At 46.8% G+C, this 21,024-nt stretch overlaps 10 protein-coding genes across 10 annotated transcripts; 3 read left to right on the top strand and 7 right to left on the bottom strand.

The window, feature by feature from the left end:
• Positions 1–269: 269 nt before the first annotated feature.
• N7483_007226 (putative oxidative stress response protein Oxr1) lies at positions 270–1,459 on the bottom strand (the record flags this gene model as incomplete). The annotated part of the gene is made up of 2 exons (XM_057090663.1): positions 270–414; positions 468–1,459. Coding segments are annotated over 2 exons (1,137 nt in total), but the record flags the coding sequence as incomplete, so codon positions are not given.
• Positions 1,460–2,401: 942 nt separating this feature from the next.
• N7483_007225 (uncharacterized protein) lies at positions 2,402–2,777 on the top strand (the record flags this gene model as incomplete). The annotated part of the gene is made up of 2 exons (XM_057090662.1): positions 2,402–2,521; positions 2,613–2,777. 2 exons carry the CDS (start codon positions 2,402–2,404, stop codon positions 2,775–2,777), a joined length of 285 nt encoding a protein of 94 aa, XP_056945403.1.
• A 223-nt stretch (positions 2,778–3,000) lies between these two features.
• On the bottom strand, positions 3,001–4,691 carry N7483_007224 (putative endosome-associated ubiquitin isopeptidase (AmsH); the record flags this gene model as incomplete). Its single annotated transcript, XM_057090661.1, has 2 exons — positions 3,001–4,473; positions 4,545–4,691. The coding sequence occupies 2 exons, from the start codon at positions 4,689–4,691 to the stop codon at positions 3,001–3,003; spliced, it is 1,620 nt and encodes a 539-aa protein (XP_056945402.1).
• Positions 4,692–5,444: 753 nt separating this feature from the next.
• On the top strand, positions 5,445–7,367 carry N7483_007223 (uncharacterized protein; the record flags this gene model as incomplete). Its single annotated transcript, XM_057090660.1, has 2 exons — positions 5,445–5,583; positions 5,653–7,367. 2 exons carry the CDS (start codon positions 5,445–5,447, stop codon positions 7,365–7,367), a joined length of 1,854 nt encoding a protein of 617 aa, XP_056945401.1.
• Positions 7,368–8,930: 1,563 nt separating this feature from the next.
• N7483_007222 (protein kinase domain-containing protein) lies at positions 8,931–10,148 on the top strand (the record flags this gene model as incomplete). Its single annotated transcript, XM_057090659.1, has 1 exon — positions 8,931–10,148. The coding sequence occupies one exon, from the start codon at positions 8,931–8,933 to the stop codon at positions 10,146–10,148; it is 1,218 nt and encodes a 405-aa protein (XP_056945400.1).
• An 851-nt stretch (positions 10,149–10,999) lies between these two features.
• On the bottom strand, positions 11,000–11,500 carry N7483_007221 (uncharacterized protein; the record flags this gene model as incomplete). The annotated part of the gene is made up of 1 exon (XM_057090658.1): positions 11,000–11,500. One exon carries the CDS (start codon positions 11,498–11,500, stop codon positions 11,000–11,002), a length of 501 nt encoding a protein of 166 aa, XP_056945399.1.
• Positions 11,501–12,937: 1,437 nt separating this feature from the next.
• N7483_007220 (Mg2+ transporter protein CorA-like/Zinc transport protein ZntB) lies at positions 12,938–14,338 on the bottom strand (the record flags this gene model as incomplete). Its single annotated transcript, XM_057090657.1, has 1 exon — positions 12,938–14,338. One exon carries the CDS (start codon positions 14,336–14,338, stop codon positions 12,938–12,940), a length of 1,401 nt encoding a protein of 466 aa, XP_056945398.1.
• Positions 14,339–14,411: 73 nt separating this feature from the next.
• N7483_007219 (ankyrin repeat domain-containing protein) lies at positions 14,412–17,239 on the bottom strand (the record flags this gene model as incomplete). Its single annotated transcript, XM_057090656.1, has 2 exons — positions 14,412–17,155; positions 17,215–17,239. 2 exons carry the CDS (start codon positions 17,237–17,239, stop codon positions 14,412–14,414), a joined length of 2,769 nt encoding a protein of 922 aa, XP_056945397.1.
• A 1,610-nt stretch (positions 17,240–18,849) lies between these two features.
• N7483_007218 (SRPBCC domain-containing protein) lies at positions 18,850–19,455 on the bottom strand (the record flags this gene model as incomplete). The annotated part of the gene is made up of 1 exon (XM_057090655.1): positions 18,850–19,455. The coding sequence occupies one exon, from the start codon at positions 19,453–19,455 to the stop codon at positions 18,850–18,852; it is 606 nt and encodes a 201-aa protein (XP_056945396.1).
• Positions 19,456–20,102: 647 nt separating this feature from the next.
• N7483_007217 (uncharacterized protein) lies at positions 20,103–20,996 on the bottom strand (the record flags this gene model as incomplete). The annotated part of the gene is made up of 2 exons (XM_057090654.1): positions 20,103–20,402; positions 20,517–20,996. 2 exons carry the CDS (start codon positions 20,994–20,996, stop codon positions 20,103–20,105), a joined length of 780 nt encoding a protein of 259 aa, XP_056945395.1.
• Positions 20,997–21,024: the final 28 nt, after the last annotated feature.

Here is a 21,024-nt window from a genome sequence, read left to right as displayed (position 1 = left end):
TAGATCTGAAGCCGATAAGGGAATGAGGATGTGGAAATTCCAGCATCACATCTTTGCCCGGGTATTTGGTAAATGCATGAGTGCGCCGAGCGAGAAAGACTCCTCTGAAAAGCTCAATGCACAGGTATCTAATCCAGCCAGGGAAAATATCTCGATTGTACTTTTTTTTTAGTTTCCTGTATCAATTTCCACCCAGCAGAATTGGAGAGTTGACTTCCGAAATGGCGATCTATTGTCGAGTGGAGTGGCGAAGATAATGAAGGCGTAATTCACGAACCGACATACCACACCTCAACACCGAGGATATCAAATTTGACTCCTTCATCGGACAAGGGCTCGTTGCCAAATGTCTGGCTGGACGCACTCACGCCCTTTTCAAGGCCCGAGTCAACCCACAAGCCATAATGTCCGTCACTGAAGCTACCTGTCAGTATATGATTACTTCTTAAATATACCATTCAACTTACCCTCCACCAAGACTCAAGAATCCAGTCTCACAAAACATCATGTAGTCATTCACACCACTGTAAGGGAACGCCTTAAAGCGAATGCGCTCAGGGGTGCTCGCCCCACTTCGGGACGTAGTGATCGACGACGGCGAAGGAGGCGCAAGGGCACCACCACTAGCAGCAGCAATGTTCGTCTTAAGATTCAGGTTCAAGTTGTGCGCAGGCGACGCAGACTTAGAAGATTTGGACTTCGGATCATTGCGCAGTGTACTCCACCTTCCAGCATGGGTTGTATCAGCCGAAGGAGGTGGAGGTAAGCCCGCACGTTCAAGCGCTTCCTCAGATTGAGGACCATCGCCTGAGAACGCAAGTCCAAGGGTCGATGGAGGCGGGAGAACACTGGCGCGCCAGAGGAAACACTCGCCCGTGCCGTAGAACTGGGAGTCTGGGTGCGGGGCGTCAGTCATGTAGGCGCCGAAGACGGCACCAGTAGGGGAGGAATCGCGGATAACCAGGATGTAGCCCGCCCGCGGGCTACGGTGGGAGAATTCTTCGCAGTTGTCGTATAGAGTTGTTAGGGAAGCGCCGTCGCGATCGAGGCTGTAGGCGAGGCGCCAGTCTTCAACAAGTTGCAAGCGCGGAGGAACAAGAAGGCGAATTTCCTCCGCCAAAGCACGGGTGAGAAGCTGTTGTTGGAGGAGGTCTGCGCCTCTGGGGATTTTGAGGGCGAGGGGGGTAAGAGGTGGTGGTTGGAAGGGGGAAGCTGTTCGGCGCGGTGTGAAGACTTCCGACGAGGATCCCCATGATGTGGTGGAAGGCATTTCGGATGTGATATTAGGGTCTGTTAGGCGTCGGTATAGACCCGAGACGACGTGGCTAACAGGATAAGAAAAGTAAGAGGCGGCGGACTGGTATGAATCGGAGTTGGATGGCTTTTGCTGGGGCGTGTGAGACCCAGACCTGCCAGTGGTGGAGCTAGAGCTCGACGGGGTGTCGGAGGGGGTAACCCCCCTGAGATGAGAAGGACATACGGGAAGATCAATTCAATTGAAAAGAGTAGATTAGGGGAAAGATGATGGAGAGTGTTGTTATGAGATCAAGGACAAGGACAAGGTATAGAGTGATGGAGTGAAGATGAAACAGACTTATCGCTTATCGCGTGGGGTCAACTGGTCGTAAGGTCCAGATTCCCCACTATTCCAAGGTTAACTTGAACATTTGATCCTGGTGATGACTCGGATCAAATTCAATGTACAAACAACTAAAATAAAAATAAAGCCTTGTAGATAGTCGGCTTTTATCAAACTCACTTGACCTTCAAGTTGGATGAGACGGATTGTATGGTTTGAAGCCCAAAAATCTCATAGTAGGACATCCTGCTATACTAGTGTAAACAGTGACGGGCACTCATATGTATAGTATCAGGTAGCAACCACCGATTCGAAATTGGGTTATTCTTTTTCAGGTCGATAAGCGCTGGCACATTTAGGTATCTGTGCATATGTGAACATCATGTTCTGAATTATTTTAATTGATTATTCAGATCCAAGATTGAATCAGAATACCTTAGGCAGAGGTGCTATACATAGGGCATCCAGAGTCATTCGGATTGAGATAGATGCAGAACATTTGAACTTAAAACTCCAAGAGCTTCGATTATATGCACATTTGAATATCCAGAACTTGCACAACTACCTAAACTCCAATGTTGACATAAACCATGGTTACATTACTTTGTGGACCTGAAATGGACTGGAGGGAAAGAAGCCCCGATTTGCCTCCAAACAAATGACGGAATAGTGGCGGTCCATGATAGCCATATAAAATAGATTCAATCTCTCAAAGCCAGTTTATAATTACTACAGAGACTAGTACTGCCTAACATTTGAAGTCTAACAACACCGACTCGGATTCAAGCTTCGCGCGAGTAATCATCCATCTCAACTATCATCATGTCGACCTGGTTTTCTCAAGATGACAAGTATCGGGATGAGATCGTCCAGCTAGAGAATGAAAAGTACGGTGCTAATCATCACCGTCACATCACTCATGATTCCAATGAGTCAAATGAGGTAGGTGAAATAAGTCCAATTAGTTGGATATGCTTAAACTCGGGGACTCTATTTAAGGACTAGTGAAGAGGCACTAACATACGAGATATAGGGTCCCCGAAGAGTTCCACACCGTGAGCCTCACAACCGTCGCTCCCCAACATCATCTAAAAAGTCCAAGGAGAGCTCAGGATCAGCGGCAAAGAGGCATCAGAAGTCAAACAGCACCAGCGCTCATGTACCTTCCCAGCCAGAACTAGAGGAGCCAGAAGAGTAAGGTGGCGAGCAGCAGATGTGGCGACTGTGTGGCTGTACATATTACATATTATCATGGCGTATGAGAGGCCCATAAGATAATGGAAGAATAATATTAGAGCCAAATCTAACAACTACTATCGAGTTCAAATCTTGCACTTGACAGTGCTCAGTAGGGGAAATATAGGAAAAATAAAGTAAAGGGTATCATATTCAATTACTTAACATAAATCCATTATGGACGATTAACGCGCGTCCTTGGGACGCAGATCCACGGTCTCGTACTCCAGCCCATTGACCTCAAATACGTGTCCAGGTCGTAAGGCGCCCGTGTAGATATTTTCCTGGGCATGAGGGTGAAACAGACCGCTCTGCGTGCAATTCAAAACAGTTTTCAACCCAGGTGGATCAGTGAGACGGAAGACACCCCAGTCTGGATTTTTGCTTGGTGCACAGACAATAGCAATGCTCTCTGGCAGCATCACTTGATAACCGGAGTGAGTGTGTAAATCGCGAGAGCTCATGAAACATGTCTGTGTAGGGTGTGTGTGGATCCATCCGAGCATGATCAGATCCTCTGAATCACAGTACTCGAAGATGGCGGATTCATTGGTAGTCTCACAAGTATCAGATGTAGAAATTTGCTCTGGAATGATGAGTCTAGAGATGAAGAGGGCATTCGAGACTAATGTTCCACAAAGAATTCCACACGTTTCTAAGTTCCGGCGCGTGTTGGAAGCAGCCACTGACAAGAATTGATTACGGAGGCTGGCAGGTAGAAAGACAGATCGCAATGGACTTCCGTTTTCAAGGTATGCAGAAGGCTTGAAAGTATAGCTTGCTGGATCGAGGTCCGATGGCGCGGAGGCCCCGTCGTGAGTTGCTATTACTTTCTCTGGAGGTGCTGGCGCTTGTGATATCTTCGATGGGAGCGGCGGAGGCTCGGTTATGGGTGAAGCATCAACGAGAGATGCTCTCCGGGGCGCGACATGTTCTTTTGGTGGTAGAACTGGAGGTGGCTGTCGCTGCGCATTCTTGTCAAGAATGGCAATTTTCCCAGGGAGAATAGAATGCTCCAATGATTTCTGGCGTGGTACGCTTGGATAATTGTATCTCTCTGCAATAGCTGATGGTGTGTCGCGTAAGATAGGAGGTTGCGCACGTGAGGTCTGCCTTGAAGGGCCCGTGTGGTCAATATTGGATCTGACGTCTTGAATTCGCTGACTCAAATCATTATCTGCCGAATGTCTGTCTGTGTTCAACGCTGTTTCCCAATCACCCCAGACACCGGCGGCCCGACGGTTATCTTCAGTCTTTCGAACAGTGGCACGACGGCTGAGTTCGGATTGTGCCAGCCGAACAGCAAGGTCGCGGTTCTCTCCTGCTTCCAGAGGCTCCGCAACACCACTGAGAGCAGGATCTGCGGGTCTTTCATGTTGTTTGGGTGCTGATGAGGGTTCAAGCGCTTGTTTGCGAGAGTCCCGTTCCCTCATCAGCTGGGTGTAGCGCTCATATCGCTTGTTGATTCTCGGTTTAAGGACTTCTAGTTTGGCAAGGTTTGTTTGGACTTCTTTCTCGGCGGCTATCAATGCTTTACGGTCTTTATCGTCTTTGCTGGCATCAGGATGCTTTGACAGGTTTACCAGCACCAGCTGGGCATGTCGGAAGAGGAGAAGATAAGCTTGTTCGTCATGTCCTTCACGCTCGTAAATCGCAGCCTTGAAAAAACAGCATCGTCAGCAGATTATTTTGCTTTTACTTGTAATATGAACTTTGAGGGGCCACTCACCTCTCTAAGCAGAGTGGCTGCAGTGCGCAGCCACCATTTCAGTGGAACACCTGCATTGTATTGATACTCTTGGGCGATCTTTGTAATTGTTTGCACACTTTGAGGAGGAGTGCCCCCAGCACTGGAAGCCGAAATTTGAGAATCCATGTTGCAAGGAGAGAAGTGGGAATCGGGTTGAGATCAACGGCCCCTCTTCACGCAGCCCAGATCTGAAGGGGCATGGTTGAGACGAATTGAGTGGGGCAATCTGCGACAGATACAAAGAACAAAAGAGACGTGCACTGGATGTGAAGGCAACTACATTCGGGCTTGTTCTGGGTGAGAAGTAGAGAGGCAGAAAGATAATTGAGAGAAAATCATAAAAAGGAAAGATGATGCCTGGTACTAGTATAACCCATGGGCATATCCCGCAAGGTATCTCCGCTTCTAAGCATAAAATATTAGCAGTGGGATACACTATGAGTAAATGCGGTATAAATTGGCAGTACTCGTGCTATGTACATTAATGTTCACCGCCAAACTCACCGCTATCAACATTGAAGCATTCCAAGGTTTACTTAATAGCTCTAGGGCTGGCTCGGGGTTTTTGATTATATATGAAAAGATCCTCCCAAAGCTTACAAGTAAATTACTCCCAGTATGTGTTAGAATAAGAGTCACATGAGTTTCAATGTCATAGGCATTGCAATGACCTGATACATAAAGGGTCTATCTATTTTGCCGCATCAATTCCATTACCTCGAGCGATAAGCGATAAGCGATAAGCTTCTCCAATTTTCCACCTTACAGCTCGGCCTCCTACATACCTTGATTATAGATCAATTCAACTCTACATCATGCAACACGTATGAGCAGATCTAGAATGGAGCTCATCTCTGCCATTCATCACACATACCCAAAATGCTGAAAATTCCAGCTAACAGCAGGTGGGCGCCAATTGCGCGATACCCAATCACTGAACTCATCATCAAACAAATTAAGCCTCTTGCTACCAAGAAAAGCCATTCCCAAGGGACTCTCGTGAGTGAGGAGCTATGTGGTAAGCTTATGACTCTCCCTAACAATTCTTTGATGAGCTGAGGACTGACCTAGTAACTTCTTCATATAGTCGATTCCTTGAAGCGCATATCTCCGTATATTCCACAGGACGCCCCGTTGGATATTGTTGACCTGTGGCCCGGAAATGGAGTCTGGTCATCTGCAGTCAATGAATACCTTCGCCCTCGTCGCCATATTATGATTGAGCCGGAATTGGACGTATACGGGCCTTTTCTGAAACCATTAGCGAAAAGCAAGCCATCTTACACGCTAGGATCTCTGAACATTTACACCGCACGATGGCCGGAGATCTTCAAAAAATACCTACCAGAACAAAAGGCGCCACAACCAAACGAGTCCGGCGATCTGCCGAAGAACAATTCTCTTTTGATCCTTGCGAATCCACCTATCCCAAATTCCGCCAAGGACCACTTTACCCCGTCGCGATGGTGGGCTGCAGTGATGGAAAGCTGTATGCTACAAACAGGACTTCATTGCTATGGAAGTGTGCGAATTCTTGCATCATTCCCCATTCTCGAAGTGCAATCGGTTCTTCCCCGTACAGTTTGCGATCGCAAGCGACCAGCACTTCTGACAGAAAACGTGGCATTGCACGCGTTCGAACTCGCCAGTGGATATGAACTAGAACCATGGCACAGTCTGAAGACATGGACTTCTATTCAAAGCAATATGCACCGAGTCACAGAGAGGGCTGCCGCACAAGACTTGACCACTCCTGCTGGCCGTGAGGCCATCCCATTGGAACTAGCCCCGGATAGCCCCAAGCCTCAGAAGGGCATTCCTTATCACCCCAGAGCGCGAACAGAGGGTCACGACAGTTTTATGGAGGCTATCGAAAAGGGTGCTCGAATTACAGAGAACAGCCATAAGTACAAGGCCCAGAAGGTTTCAGAAGCGAAAAAGGACGCCACTCGAGCACTCGCATCGTTGAAATTTGATAACCGCACTGCGCTTGTCCGAGAGAATCTCACCAGGGATCAAATGGTCATTGACAAGCTCATGGCAGAACTCTGTCATGCCGCTGCAGACCCTAAAATGACCACTGAAAAGTTGCAGGCGCTCGATAAAAAGATTGGGGATACGAAGGCTGCGCTACAAGAAGAGATTGATAGTCACCATTTCCGACTGCATCGTAGTTGGGACCGGAACCTTGATGACGCTCGGATTGAAACTCATTCAAACAATCTAGACGAGTCTGTCCTCCTTTGGGATAGACGACCATTCCACCCGTTACATATCAAGCCGGATGAAGTTTTCCCCCTCGGCACGCGTCGTACCTTTGTTTACTTCGAACCGGCCGAGAAACCGCCTGCGACTGCACTGAGCAAGATTCCGATTGAAAAGCGCGAGAAATTGGTGCAACTTTTCGAGGCGCTGTCCGTGAGCTTCGGCACCCGTCACCAAATGACCATCGCAGAGCTGACAGATTCTCTCTTTCCCGGACGCACCACGGAAGAGATTCTCAAAATGCTGCCCAGTCTGGTTAAATATACCGGCAAACGACTTAAACCAAACTGTGGACCTGTTTCATTACCCGAAGGAGACTCCAATCCCGAGAAGTGCTTCCAAGAGAATATCGAGTATGATTTGACTGAATACCGACTTCGTTGCGTCCCTGTTTCGGTCCTTTGGGATATTCTATTGGAATACCAAAAGCATGCATTGGATCTTTCCTCGTTGGAATTCTCTCGGCTTCTTGGGGGAACCCTGACGTCTTTCCGTGCCGGGGACTATTCGATCTACCAAGCCAAGAGGCTCCACTAATCCCTACCCCCAACCCCAACCCCCAGCCCCTTTTAGCCCCCTCCAACGAATCTTGTCATCTCCGCTCTTCTAGAATTTTCTTCTCAACTTGCCTTGAATTGGCCCTGTGTCACTACGTCATTGCATGTATCTCAATCTTGGCTGCATCTTGTTTGGGTGCAGTGAAGATCCCCCAAATTCCCCCTTAGACATACGCAATTAGCCGCCCAACGAGAGAACAAATCAGGAAGAAGATTGCAACACGAGGCAGAAGGATTGGCTCGTGCACATGGGGATTATTGGAAGCCGATTGGATGAGAAATTGTATATAAAGAGCTCAAGTTGATCACTGGCAGGTGACCACCTGATTACTTCGGGGATGTTATAGATAGACGTACCTTGATATTGGGTAATTAATTGCATGATTTGATATCCCGATGTTATCATACTCAAGCTCGATACTCCGTAGTACTAGCTGTTTACTCCACACTCATTAAAAAGGTGGACTTTTCTGCAGGTCTATTTGCTGACAGCCGTTGGATACGCATGCGGTGGATCCCCGCCACGCATTCCACGTTCTTATTACACCAATTAAACTAATTAAAACCGGGGGTGTTTTCGGATGAGGCTAGTTTTGCTATGTAATTTCATTTGATTTTTCATTTTCTGCATGATCAATATTCCTAGCTGTAACTTGAATATTCTGTATTTCTTGTTTTTTCCTCCCGGCCCCCTGCACTATGCACATCTCATACTCCCGTATCACAGGATATCTCCTCTCCATTTGGCCCCAATCATATTGGGTTCGGGCCAGATAGCGATCGTCATTTTATATTGACTATATCTGTATCTGTTGATACTTTTGTGAGCTGTTCCTCATGAACCCGAGTTTCTCCATATGGATGGATCCCTAATCTCAAATTTCCCCCCCACTAACAATGCAATCCACGGTTACTACCGTTACTACCGTCGTATTGCAAGCAGCTCGAACGGGTTTGCCGATCAACCTGTTTTTCCGGTCTTCTGCGACATGTTCGAGACTCTTTATCGCCCGAATAGAGAGGGTCCCTTTTTTCTTTCAGGTCAAGTGTTCAAATGTTGGGATTCTTTTTTTTTTTTCTTCTTTGCTTTTCTTGGGCTCCTTTATTATCTGACCCATTGACCCCCATGATACGTATACTATGATAATCTTTCTCCTTTTTTACTTAACTTCTATATAATTCCTTCAATAAAACATTGCTGCGCCTTTGATCCGACCACCGAAAACTTCTCATACTCCTCCATCGCATACATTCGCCTTACTCCGAGTCGCCGCCTCCGCGTCATAGTACCCTAAACCGTGGATGCCGGCATATCACGCAGCGCCTAGATCCTTTTGGCCCTTGGCGCCCACCTTTGATAAGGCGACCCTTTCGTCTTAGCCCCATTGAAAAGTTGGACTCTTTCATTTCAATCGTGGTGTTAATCTGTGACTCCTCATAATTTGAGACTGGTCAATTACTAGCACTCGGAGGATATCCCGAGGTCAAGTTCACTACATAACTGCCGAGTCGCCACGCGCCGCAACCGGTAATAATCAGCACAATGGCCACCAAATCAACACCAATTCCATTATCGCTACAAACTAGCCATGATTCAAAGGGCAACTCATTACAAACACCAACCTCCGAGTCGCATCTCACACCTCCAGTGACTCCGATCGGCAAATCCAGCGGAGCTGAACACTCAATACCAATTCCATTAAGCAGTACCGACACGTCATCCGGCTTATCAAAGCGCAGCATCTTACTACGTTTCACCGACGACCTAGAAGCTTGCACAGATGGAAGCAATCGGCGCATTGAATATGGTCGTGGCGCATGGAGCATTGTATATAAAGCCCGTTCAACACCAGGTACCTCGATACTCACTGCAATCAACACTCCACCAAGTTCGCCTACCGCAAAAAGTCGAGTCTACGCCGTAAAAGCACCTCTCCGCAAAGATGCGTACCCAGTTCTTCACTCCGAGGCTTTAACACTCACCCGCCTAAGCTCAACTCCGGGATGTGAGAACTGTGTCGTTCCATTTCATGGTTACCACACCGATACCTCAGCCCTAGTTATGTCCGCAGTTCCGCTCGCATTATCAACATATATCGAAGATCAAGCAGATATGAACCGAAAACGTGGACCATGCACCGCTACAATGTTCGATCCGATCCAAGGACCAGCCGCATGGCGAGATCTTGCGCGAAAACTGATCTCAGGCCTGGAATGGTTACACAAGAGTGCGGGGATCATCCACGGTGATATCAAGCCGCATAACCTGCTCTTGCGCCCTGTTGTGCAAGTTACAGATACAAACCTTGATGCAAACGCTGAGCCACTCGCATTTCCTTATGAACCTCTTTTCGCGGATTTCTCCTCTGCATTAGACCTGCAGACAAATCCATCCGATGAGAAAAGCCATACATCCATGTCGGCATTTACGCCACCATTTACAGCGCCAGAACTACTTTCCCTTGCGTCTTTGACATCAGGTGACGTTGCGCCTACGCCTGCATCGGATGTGTTTTCTCTTGCTGCGACGCTTGTTGCGGCTGCTACGGGTGATTTGTTATTGTATCCTGGCTCGAGTAATATGCAGCGACTTGCTATGGCGAGAGAGGGACATCGGATTTTAGAGTTTACGCGTTGTGGTGCGAACGGAGCTCGGGTGCCGAGGAATGGATTCGTGGAGAGGTTGATGCAGCCTGCTGTTGCTAAGGACCCCGCGCAGAGAATTGATACCTCTGAATGGGTGGAATTGGCATCTGTTTAATTTGATATTGTATGATCTTTTTGTTGATTTTTGATGATGGGTTACTATCTATCTGTTTTAAGGGTTTATATGGGTTGCATTCTATTTGTGATACACTGGGCATTTTTGGGAGCATTTCGGTTTTTGTCTTCTATTTTTCTTCTTATCATGTTTAATTACACTCGCTTGAAAGAAATGAGATACCCTAGAGTTGATTGGAAAGGAAATTATTTCATTATCATGCAACTGAACTTTGTACCAATTTGAAGTGTCTCCCAAACCCCTCTCGCCTTCACAGATCATGGCTCACATCCACCTAGCTTACACTACCCCAGATGGAGGACTCGTCCCGCGATATCGCGCACTCCTGGACATGTTTGTCCATCTTGAGTACCATCTTGGGACTTGGGATGTGCTCCAGCTCTGAGTGGGTTTCTGATTCTCGTTTACAGTTTCTCCCATTGATCCTGGGAGCGTTCCATCAGATGTAGAGAGGCTATTTTTCTCCCTTCCTGAGGATTTGCCTGTCTCCTCTTGCTTACCAGAAGTTCCCCTTTGCTCTTCCTTGAACTTACTTTTGCGCTCTTCCCGAAGCCTCCAAAACCGAAGGATTTTCTTGAAGGCATTTGCGCTGAAGGCAAGGGGCACGAAGACCAAGGAGAATGCAAGTGAAACACCAACTATCCAGACAATCATCAGCCACAAGAATGGAACTGTTCCAATCCAGAGTCAGTATACTTACAGATGATTGGGAATATCCACCAGCTTTTGTAGGTCACAGATCCACCTTCATGAGGAAACTCGCTGACATTCAAGGCGAAAAGACTTGCCAGAAAAGAGGCCGGAAGCTAAGGTTGATCGTTGATGAGTACCTATATGAGCAGAGAGCTGGGAGAAAGAGTCAAACTCACAAACACGATTGTAACTACCGTAAAGACCATGACACTGTCACTCTGTCTGCGTGTTGTCTGTGCTTCGATGATAGTGGCCTCCTTTTGCTTCAGGTCCAATAGCGATTTGATGGCATCTTGAATACTCGTAACATCATCCACCATGGATCTGAGGTCTTCTTGCCTTTCCGTCATATGAGGGAAATGGTTAGCCTTGGAATCGTGCTTGGTGCCCTTCCAAAGGTTGTACACATGCTGTTGATCCTGAACTAAAGTTCTTAGAATGTTGAGCTCGTCTAAAATGTCCTTTACGTCCACCAAAAGGCCTGTTTCTGGACGGATATCCTCGTAGGGATTGTCCTGGACTTTCTGCTTCACTGCATCCCACCATTTTCGAAGCTTCCCTTTGGGCTCATCTGGATCAGAGGAGGAATGGCTATTCGAATCCGACATCTCATCGTTATTTTCTGTTTCTTCAGGCATTGCATGGGCGCGCTTGAGGGACTCCCGGAAAACCTTCAAAAGCTCGGCTTCTTCGTTGCGCTTGATTTAGTCATAGTTAGCTTGTATATGGCGCCATAATCTATTGAGGCTTGGTACACACTATTCGCTGGATAGATTCCCGAAAGATGTCTAATGGCGACTTCTTCCCCTGTGAACGGTTTTGATTTCTTGGGCGTCAAAAAGCTTTGTAGCTGTATCCATGATTAACTGAGCAATATCTCTTGTGTCAAGGTCTGGGTTCCCGTTCAGGCTAGGGAGTTCTCGAATAACTCGATGAAGAAAGGAGTATTTGACATTGTCAGCTTCCTTTGTCGTGCTTGTTACGATGGTGTCTGGAGATCAAGTTAGCCGGCGATGACAGCAGAAGCGAGAAAAGCGATTTATTGTATTAACCGCCCGATTCGAATTTAATATATAGGCAGCGTACCGTCGTCAAGAATCCACATCCATAGTTGATTCACCAACAAGATTTGCTTCCGCTCTTCGCTCCCTGCTTCCCATGATGGCTATCAATTAGCCTCGTAGTACTAGTATTGTGTGATTTGACAGGGCGCTCAAAATTTCGATATCTCTAGGGCTTCCCACCTTCAATGTTAGAATTGTCATCCTTCATACTGTCCTTGCAGATCGGTGACTTTGGGGTGTTTTCCGGTTTTGTCTGTTTTCTCATCTTGCCACTTGAGTCATCTTCTTGCTCTTTTTCTTTGTCAAGAAGTTTGAAATATCGACTGAGAACTTGGTCGCAGTCTCTACCGTCGGTGTTCTCAAGAGCAGCATAGTAGTATTGATCAAGTGTAAGAGAATGATGAATGAATGCCTTATTTTCAAGAGTTGAGATAATGTTATATAGTGTTTGAGGATGTGCATAGTAATCACATACCTTAAACCCGAAGCCTGGTCCTTCACTTTCCGAACTTTGAGGGCCATGAAAACCGCCTTTTTCTGAAGTAACTTGATTTTCTTGTCCAAGTTGCTTTACCCCCCCAAAAAAGATAGGGCATCTGAGAGAAATGGTCTATTAGTGATTAGAGTATAGATAAAAGAAATAACCATCACTAACGTAGAGTGCCGTCAAATTGAGACTTCCCTTCTGCCTTTGTGGGCTGTTCTTCACATTTTCTCCGCCATCCCTCACTCCATTACTAGTTATCTGAAAAAGTCAGCATCAAGGGCTTGTAAAATCTACAGCCACTTTAACTAACCTGACAATGTGGGCTCATGAAGCAATTGCCCCCTCCAGCAGCAACCTCTGACATGCTCCCCCTAAGAAGATTAGTCAAAGCGCGATGTAAGCCAGCGTTTCTCTGCCTTTCAAGGGAAAGCCGGACCATAAGCTCCTATGGGTTGTTAAAATAAATATCTAGTGATTCTTCGGTTGGAGAGAAATCACCTGAACATAGCGCAACTGTATTCAAGTTAGCATAGCTCAGAGAAAATGGAATCTATAGATGCACTGGCTCGACCAGTCGATAGTATGAGCCCCTGAATACTCACATTATTCACGGGGATATGAACCCATCGGATTCTTTTTTGGAGTAGCCGGGGTTCAGCTCGCTCTTGTCTCTGATTCTTGTTCCGAGCCCCGCGTTCAGGAGCCTTTTCCTCAGGGCTGCTATTTGGAAAAAGCGCAGCTTTGAAATCCGCGTATGTGGGCTCCTTATTCCTCCTCATCAGCAATTCAGGCCCCTCGTCTATTATGTTGAAGATTGTCTCTCTTGTATGCTTGGGGATTATCTTATTTTCGACAAGACAGAGATCCAGTACTGTTCCTTCTTGTTTGTCGCAACTGTTGATTAAACCCTGGAAATGTGGACTCTCTGTGTCACCTTTGCGTGCACGAACAGGAGGAGGGCTTCGCAAAAGCTTTTTTATATGCTCCTTGATTCTGATCCCCTCCTTGTTCTCTCCAATTTCCTTACCAATTTCTTTGATCCTTTCAGCTTGTACTGTCGATCCCTCGGGATTTTCTGTCGTCGAGAGTAATTCTGCCCGTCGTTTCTCCAATTTTGTTACTTCGCGACTCTGGATCTGTGTGTCTGTGTAGCTCTCACAGTCTTGAACTTGATGTTCACTGAAATAAAGTCCACTCGAAAGAAGCCAATAAACAGCCACGGGATATCTGTGACTAACAGCCCAGTCCAAAAGATTCCCTTTTGGGTGATCGAGTATTTCCAGCTTTTTTCTGAGATCATCGAGGCAATCAAGGCTCCATGTGCTATTGTTGCTCATATTACCTCTCCAAATCAGAGTCTTGACAACAAGCTCTGCATTTTCAGTGTGTGGAAAGGAGAAGAAACCATTCTGATGCTGATTTATGACAGTGATCAGTGTCTTCCATAAGACAGTCTCCAAACTCTCAATGTTCTGATATCCCTGATTCTCAAAGGTCGCTTTGGAATTTCCTGTATGTGCTAGGCTGTGAGTTTGCATTGATTTTGCTACCGCTAGTGATATGAGATTGTCCTCATTCTCGGTCTCCTGAATGATGGCTTGCAACACGGCTTCTCCTTTTGCTTGATTCTCAGGCTTCTTGACAAGTTCATTTAGCTGGAGCTCTTCGCTGGAGTCTGGGCTTTTACCTGCAAGATAACCCAGAAGATCCAAGATCATTTGATGATGTCCCATCCTAGCAGCAATATGCAAGGGTGTGACCCTCGCTCGTGTCTGTGCTTTGATGCATTCCTCCCAGGGAGGATTCGTTAAAAGCCTGATCTCATCCACGATATCGCATTTCCCAACCAGAGCAGCAAAATGTAGCCAGGTAGCCCCTCCTCGGTTCCCTTCATCATCCAATTGCGGAAGACCACCCTCTGCCATTGCAAGGCTCAAAAGTGGCTTGTCCCCATTCAAGATAGCCCAACAGATGACGGACTTCATGCGCTTATTCCTGTCAGGATCGGGGGGATCGGGGGGCTTCGGCCTGATCAAAGCTTCCCTGCTGAGTCTCCTTCTTCTCGAAGACCAACCTTGCACGGGTTCGCCCCATCATCGAAGTCGTAGACGTGGGAATTTCCTCGGATACTTTCGGATTAGGTCTTTCTTGACTTCTGGGCTGAACCCAGCGGGTTAACCAACTGGAAACTTTCATCTTCTGTTTTTCGGTCGAATCAAGAGGTTGAAATTCAGCGGGGTTCTGAGGGAAATAGTTCTCAGACTCCAGCAGTCGAAAGACAATAGGCTCGTGATCTTGGGAAATCGCATCACATAAAGGGGTGTCATCACAAAAGTCTGCTGTACTGATCGATAGCCTCAGACGATCCGGTCTATGGAGCAGAAGAAGGCTCACGATTTCGGTCTTTCCATCATAGCATGCAAGGTGTAAAGCGTTCCTCTTCCCATTATCAGTCGCTGCTTGATCTGCCCCGTATCTGAGAAGACATTGCACGGTAGGTATAGAGTCCGATTCGCTCAAAATAGCATTCATCAAGGGTGTATACCTGAATAAGTCTCTGACCTCGACATCCGCTCCCTTTTTGCAAAGAAATTCAACAACATCAGCTTTACCTGCCTCACTTGCAATCAACAGAGCGGTTTTCTGGTCCCCATTTCGTTGTTCCAATAAATCATCCTGGCATTCCAAAAGATTTCGGACAATTCGGTGATAACCCTTCATGGCTGACTTGAAGAACATGCTTTTCAGGTCGATGCCGTTTGGATCGAATTTTGCGCTTTGAGCAAGCAGATAATCAACGACATCGAACTTCTCTTCTTGAGCAGCTAGAACTAGGGCAGTTTTCCCAGCATCGTCCTCAATGTTGAGAAGATCATGCTTCTCTCGCAGAAACTTTCTCACAAGCTGAATGTAGCCTTCTTTGGCGGATTCAAGAAACATAGTGTCCAGATCTATGCCCTCTGAATTGAAAGTTCTTTGTCGAATGAAGAGATAATTGACAATCTTGATCTTGCCATGTTGAGCTGCGACTTCGATAGCTCTTTTCCCCTCTTTATTTGATCTATCCAATATCTCGGAACACTCCGGGATTTTCAGAAATCTTTCAACAATTTCAAGGTTTCCGCTTTGTGCAGCAAGATGTAGTGCCGTATTTTCATCTTTATCTCGGACGGTTGAACTTGCCTTATGCTCCAGTAAGTACTGGACCATCTCTAACCTGCCATATTTTGCCGAAAATAGAAGAGGGGTTGCCCCTGATTTGTTTTTCACATCCAGCAGAAGTTTGGCCTTGGCATGGTTTTGTTCAAAGAGCTTCGTAGCAAGAGTGAGAGATCCATATCTTGCTGCAATATGTAGCGCGTTATCTCCACTCTGATTTACCACTTCTAGTTCTGCTCCACGCTCTAGCAAGTAGTGTACAATTTCGAGTCCTTCTTCGCCGGTTTGAGCTGCAACAAGGAGAGGAGTTTCTTCCCTGAGATTTCTTGACTCTAGAGTCCTAGATGCTTCGGCTTTGCTGGTTGAATCGAGAATCTCGCTTTCATGATTGCTAAGGAGCTTCTCAATAATCCCAAATTGTCTATATTTAGCGGAAATATGAATCGCCGAGTTTCCATCTGCGTCTTTCGCTCCCGCATCCGCTCCACTTTCGAGTAAGAAATCTACCATCTCCTTTTTGCCGAATTGAATGGCTACAAGTAGAGGTGTTTCTTGGGATTTATTTCTTGACTCAAGAGGATTGGGTACGTCTGGCTCGTCTTTCACAAGCGGTTTGGCTGTTTCAAGAGATCCCTCACTCGCAGCAAGGTGTAATGCTGTATTTAGAGAGCCATCTCGGGCCGTTCGACTCGCTTTATGCTGGAGTAAGGTCTCAACGGAAGATTCTGCCCCAAACTTAGCCGCAGTAAGATATGGGGTTTCGCCGAGTTTGTTTTGCATCTCTATTAGATTGAGACCATCAGGTTGGTTGGCAAGGAGGGCGTCGACAACATCAGGGTGATTATACTTTGCAGCAAGATGCATTGATGTGTTCCCATCTGAATCCTGTGCCTCTGACGTTGCTCCATTCTTGAGTAAGAGCTTAACGATATCGGCTTTCCCCCATCGAGCACCGCTATGAAGGGGAGTGCGTCCAGAATTGCCTTGCGCTTTTAATGCTTCTGAGTCAACTTCTATGAGCTTTTCAGCAATATCAAAATGACCTCGCTCAGCAGCCAGGTGAAGCGCTATATCCTTATCGGAGTCAGGTGCATTGGTATCTGCTCCAAAATCAAGTAAATGCTTGACAGCATCTCCAATGCCATTGTATGCCATGCGAAGAAGCGGTGTCCATTGGTCGGTCCCACTCCGCACCTCCAACACGTCTTTCCCTCTTTTGTCAAGAATTTCTCTTGCCATACTTTCGGCATTATCGTCAGCAGCAAGAGCAAGCTCAAGGATACTCCGCTCGGGACGCTTTGTTTTGACCAGTGCATCAGCACCCTTGTCAAGGAGAAAACCCACTATTTCTGAGCGGCCTGCAAGGGTTGCAAACATCAATGGACTTAGTCCTTCTATAATATCAGATGGATCATCCTCATCGAAGTTGTAATCGAATCTCGCGTCAAGAAGCGAAAGATTTTCATTGACTAGTTTCTTGAGATCTTCTGCCTCATCATCAATGATAGCTTGTTTGATTTTTTCTGTTTCGCTCCTTTGATCTTCCGCTTGATCAAGAGTTGTGTCACTAGTAGCCGGAGGGTCTAATAGTGTTAGCAAAGTACATGAGTCTAATGAAGTAGAACTTGAGGTAGATTATTACCTGCTCCTTGAGTAGGATCGGCCATGGCGTAAAAGTATACCTAGGTACCCGCAAGTTTCAAATTGAGATGGTGATGCGAACGGAATGGAACATTTGAAAATAAATTTGATGATAAGACTCTGAGACCACGGGTCTTCTGCCCTACTGATATACTCCTTGTACTAGGTCATTGCAAAATACACTAGTAGCAGACAGATGCCCACAACATTGAAAGGATTTCTCAGCTGAACTGGTGGACACCGTTTGAGACGCGGATTGGCTGTTCAAATGTTCGCTTTAGTTCACTGCATTGAACTAAAGCGAGCAGCCACTCCACATGTGCAGGCTAACGAGATTAGGATGTCCGAATACTCAAAAAACTGTTGTTGACGTGGACAGAGCCACTCCGTACATGTCCATGTAATCCTTTTTATCGATCCACCCTTTTCCAGCAAAATCCCAAGGTTTTGATCCCAGCCTCGCAAACTGAACTGCATGATCACAGCTCCACTGCCAGTGCCCAGGTGGTATATGGAAAATGTCAGATTTATTGGATATTTCTGCATATCTTTGAATACCCTGCTACAAGGACCTTCAGAACAAGAATGGTCTTGAGCGATGGGATCTGCAAGTTCATGCATCAGCACATTTGCCCCCACGCTGACACCCCGGCCCGTCCCGTTCAGCTCGATACTCCTCTCCTTGCTGCTTAGCCATCAATAATATCCTTTGAGCACCTCTTCAACAGAAGTTGAAGGTTTTGGCTCGAAATTTATACCATTGAATACTAGCTCCAGACTATACCTCATATTTTGCATTCATATCAAGTTGTCCTCGTTTGATAGCTGGGGGGCTTATCTGACCAGGCCTCGGGATTTGATCTTCGGGGTTATAACAGGATTTATTCCCTGAAGGTACCCAGCTGCTCCACCACAAATCCACAATCCTACATACTATGTGACTGCTCACACGGAGTGCAACTTGAATAATTGCTTCATCCGGATACATCAGCCCCACGGAGTTCTCCGTATTTTTTCACTAGCTGAAATCAACCGAGGCGCCGAGTGTCTCATTTCAAAACAATAGTGCCGACCTCCCAGTTGTTATGAGTATGTATCGGTGGCCTATCCATAGGCTGGAATCATTTCTCACAGACACGATCTGACATCTTTACTATCTCAAGTACCAAGAAGGATTATGCGTTGGTAATTGGGTCTTGCGAGCTACCGGTGCTGGTTTATCGCGTTGTTTAAATCACTGCACGAATGGCGGGCGTTGCATAGAAGCACGCAGCAAGAGGCGCTCGGAGACTCGGACGCAGGACTGAAAAAACAAATCCAGATAGATGGATGTCATACCGTGACGCATTATGCACGTCTAGGAAGCCATTAGATGTGGAGCTCCTACTACATAAGGATTAGAGGAGAAGTCCGAAGTAAATAATCAGGATTCGAGCGCTTGAGTACAGCTAAATCTCGATGCCCAAGATTGTGGCCAGAGGAAATCCCCACATCTAATGGTTCATGCATATCTGACCCATTTGAGGTTAGTTGAATTTCCTCGGAGCACCCGAAGTAACCGAAGCAAAACAGCTGCGATTAAAATAGAACAGATCCCCAGCGCATAATCATGTAAAGATGAAAGAAGACACGCAGATTAATTCCCTTCTCCCTCAAGAAACTTCTTCAGCTCAACAGACCACATCTCAAAATTCACATCCAACTGCTTCTTATACATCCACCTAACAACATAGGCCAACCACCCGACCATATTCTCCCAGTTCCGAAGCTCCGTTCCTCCCTCAACTTGACGCACTTCATGCTGTCGCTCCACGGCTAAAAGCGAAGGAGAGTAGGTGGTTGCCGCATCGGGGTCAAATGCCCAAACAATACGCCCCGTTGCACCAGTCTCTGCATTTGGAGGCGAGAATACCGTAACAATGAGTCCAGTATCGGTTGACTTCTGGGGCTTGGTGGATGTAGGATCCATGCGAGCGTGGAAGGTCATCTTTGTGCCGAGTTGGAGGATGGGTGAGAGTGTATCATTGGCATCGCTATCGGGTTGAGAGTAGACTGTCACTCGGGGAACGAAGGAATTCCATTCTGGCCATGTTGATGTGTCGATCACAGTTTCCCAGACCTTTTGGGCGGGTGCAGCGATGAAGGCCGAGCTGCCGGCCTGGAGGATTGCGTCTGCGGCTTTGAAGGACGGTGTGTCGCGATCGCTGTTGTCAGGGTTTGGAAGAGATGTAGAGGTAGACATTTTGATAGCCGGAGCTGTAATCTCGGTGTATTTGAGATGTGTCTTTTGTCTTAGGGAGGAGGGGATGTTCTGGGGTTCTGTAGGAGCGGACAGCAATCAAGTTGTGGAGATGAGCTGATGTGGAGTAGAACGATAAGCTGACAGCGGCTAAACTCTTCCAGGCTCCACTATGAACTGTAGTAGAACAGTAGAACAGTCGAGCCAGAACCAAAGACCTTATGGTTTGGAAAATATTAGGATCAGACTCGAATTATTCTGATCAATTGGAGCGGAAATGAAAATAAAAATCAGAAGTTTCAAGGAATATTGTTAATGCACTTATGATTTTCACCAGGGGGCTCGAGCGACAACGTGTAATCAGGCTCGCCTAGAATAGCCAGGGATGGAAGATTGTGCGAGATGATAGATCTTAAAATTGATCTGAAGGATCCTGAATACTAGTAATATTATCTTAATTTCCTTCGCCCTATCTCTGAGCATGAGTCACCACCTGGCTACGGAGTACTACATACTATCATTAAGGCTACTTAATTCAGATCAAGCTTCAATAGCTCCTATATTTGACAACAATTATGAGCCGGATAAGAGATCATGTACACAAAAACTCAAGAGCCCGAGACTTCAATAAATGGAGGTCTGAATTTGAATCACTTCTTCACTAAGCCCAATTTATAGAGGCTTTCTCCGGCAGCAACCACTGCATCAACACTAGAACGAGGCGTCCAGCCCAGAACATTGTCCACAGAAACCACGAAAGTTTGACCCAACATGGGAACAACCAGCACAATACCCGAATCAAAGATTCCCATGATCCTCACAACAAAATCAGGAATACTGCGCGTGGGACATCTTTTAGCCTTATCGCCCAATCGTTCTCGTAAAGCCAACGAAATATCCTTCATCGACATCTGCGGCTGGGACAGGCATAGAAATCGCTCCCCATTCGCCTTTGGATTCGTCATGGCAAGAAGATGCATATTAGCCACATCTCAAACATCCACAAACGTCCAATGCAAATTCGGACATCCTAGTATAGCCCCATTCATCAGGCGGGAGATCACCTCGATCGATGAGGAGGTGTCCAACGCTAGAACCGGACCCGCAATCATGCCAGGGTTAATCACAGACAATTCCAGCCCACCATCTTCATTCTTGATGAAATCCCACGCAGCGCGCTCTGCCAGGGTTTTGCTTTTCGCGTACGCGCCAAGACCAGGGGCGTTAACATCGGACCAATCTTCCTCAGTGAGGACCTTATTCCGATCCTGCCGTCCATGTCCTTCGATAGCTGCAGAGGATGAAGTCACAACGACACGCTTAACCTTGGCATCGCGTGCGGCTCGGAGGACACGTAAAGTGCCTTCACGGGCGGGTTTTATTAGTTCATTCTCATTCTTAGGCGCGGAGGCTGGCAGTGGCGATGCGACGGGGAGAACGTAGGTGCAGTCTTTTACTGCATCTGTCCAACCATCGTCATTGATGAGATCGGCTTCGATGAAGGAAAGTCTCTCGAGATTTGTCGCTTTACCGGCACGGAGCATTCCTCGGGGTTCCTCTTCGCGTTTTAGC

The sequence above is a fragment of the Penicillium malachiteum genome, assembly GCF_028827825.1.
Source record: "Penicillium malachiteum strain IBT 17515 chromosome Unknown utg000003l:1.0-4950554.0:1.0-4952489.0, whole genome shotgun sequence".
Taxonomy (NCBI): domain Eukaryota; kingdom Fungi; phylum Ascomycota; class Eurotiomycetes; order Eurotiales; family Aspergillaceae; genus Penicillium; species Penicillium malachiteum.
Note: the sequence above shows the minus strand (reverse complement) of the source record. Positions and strands in the feature narration are given on the sequence as shown.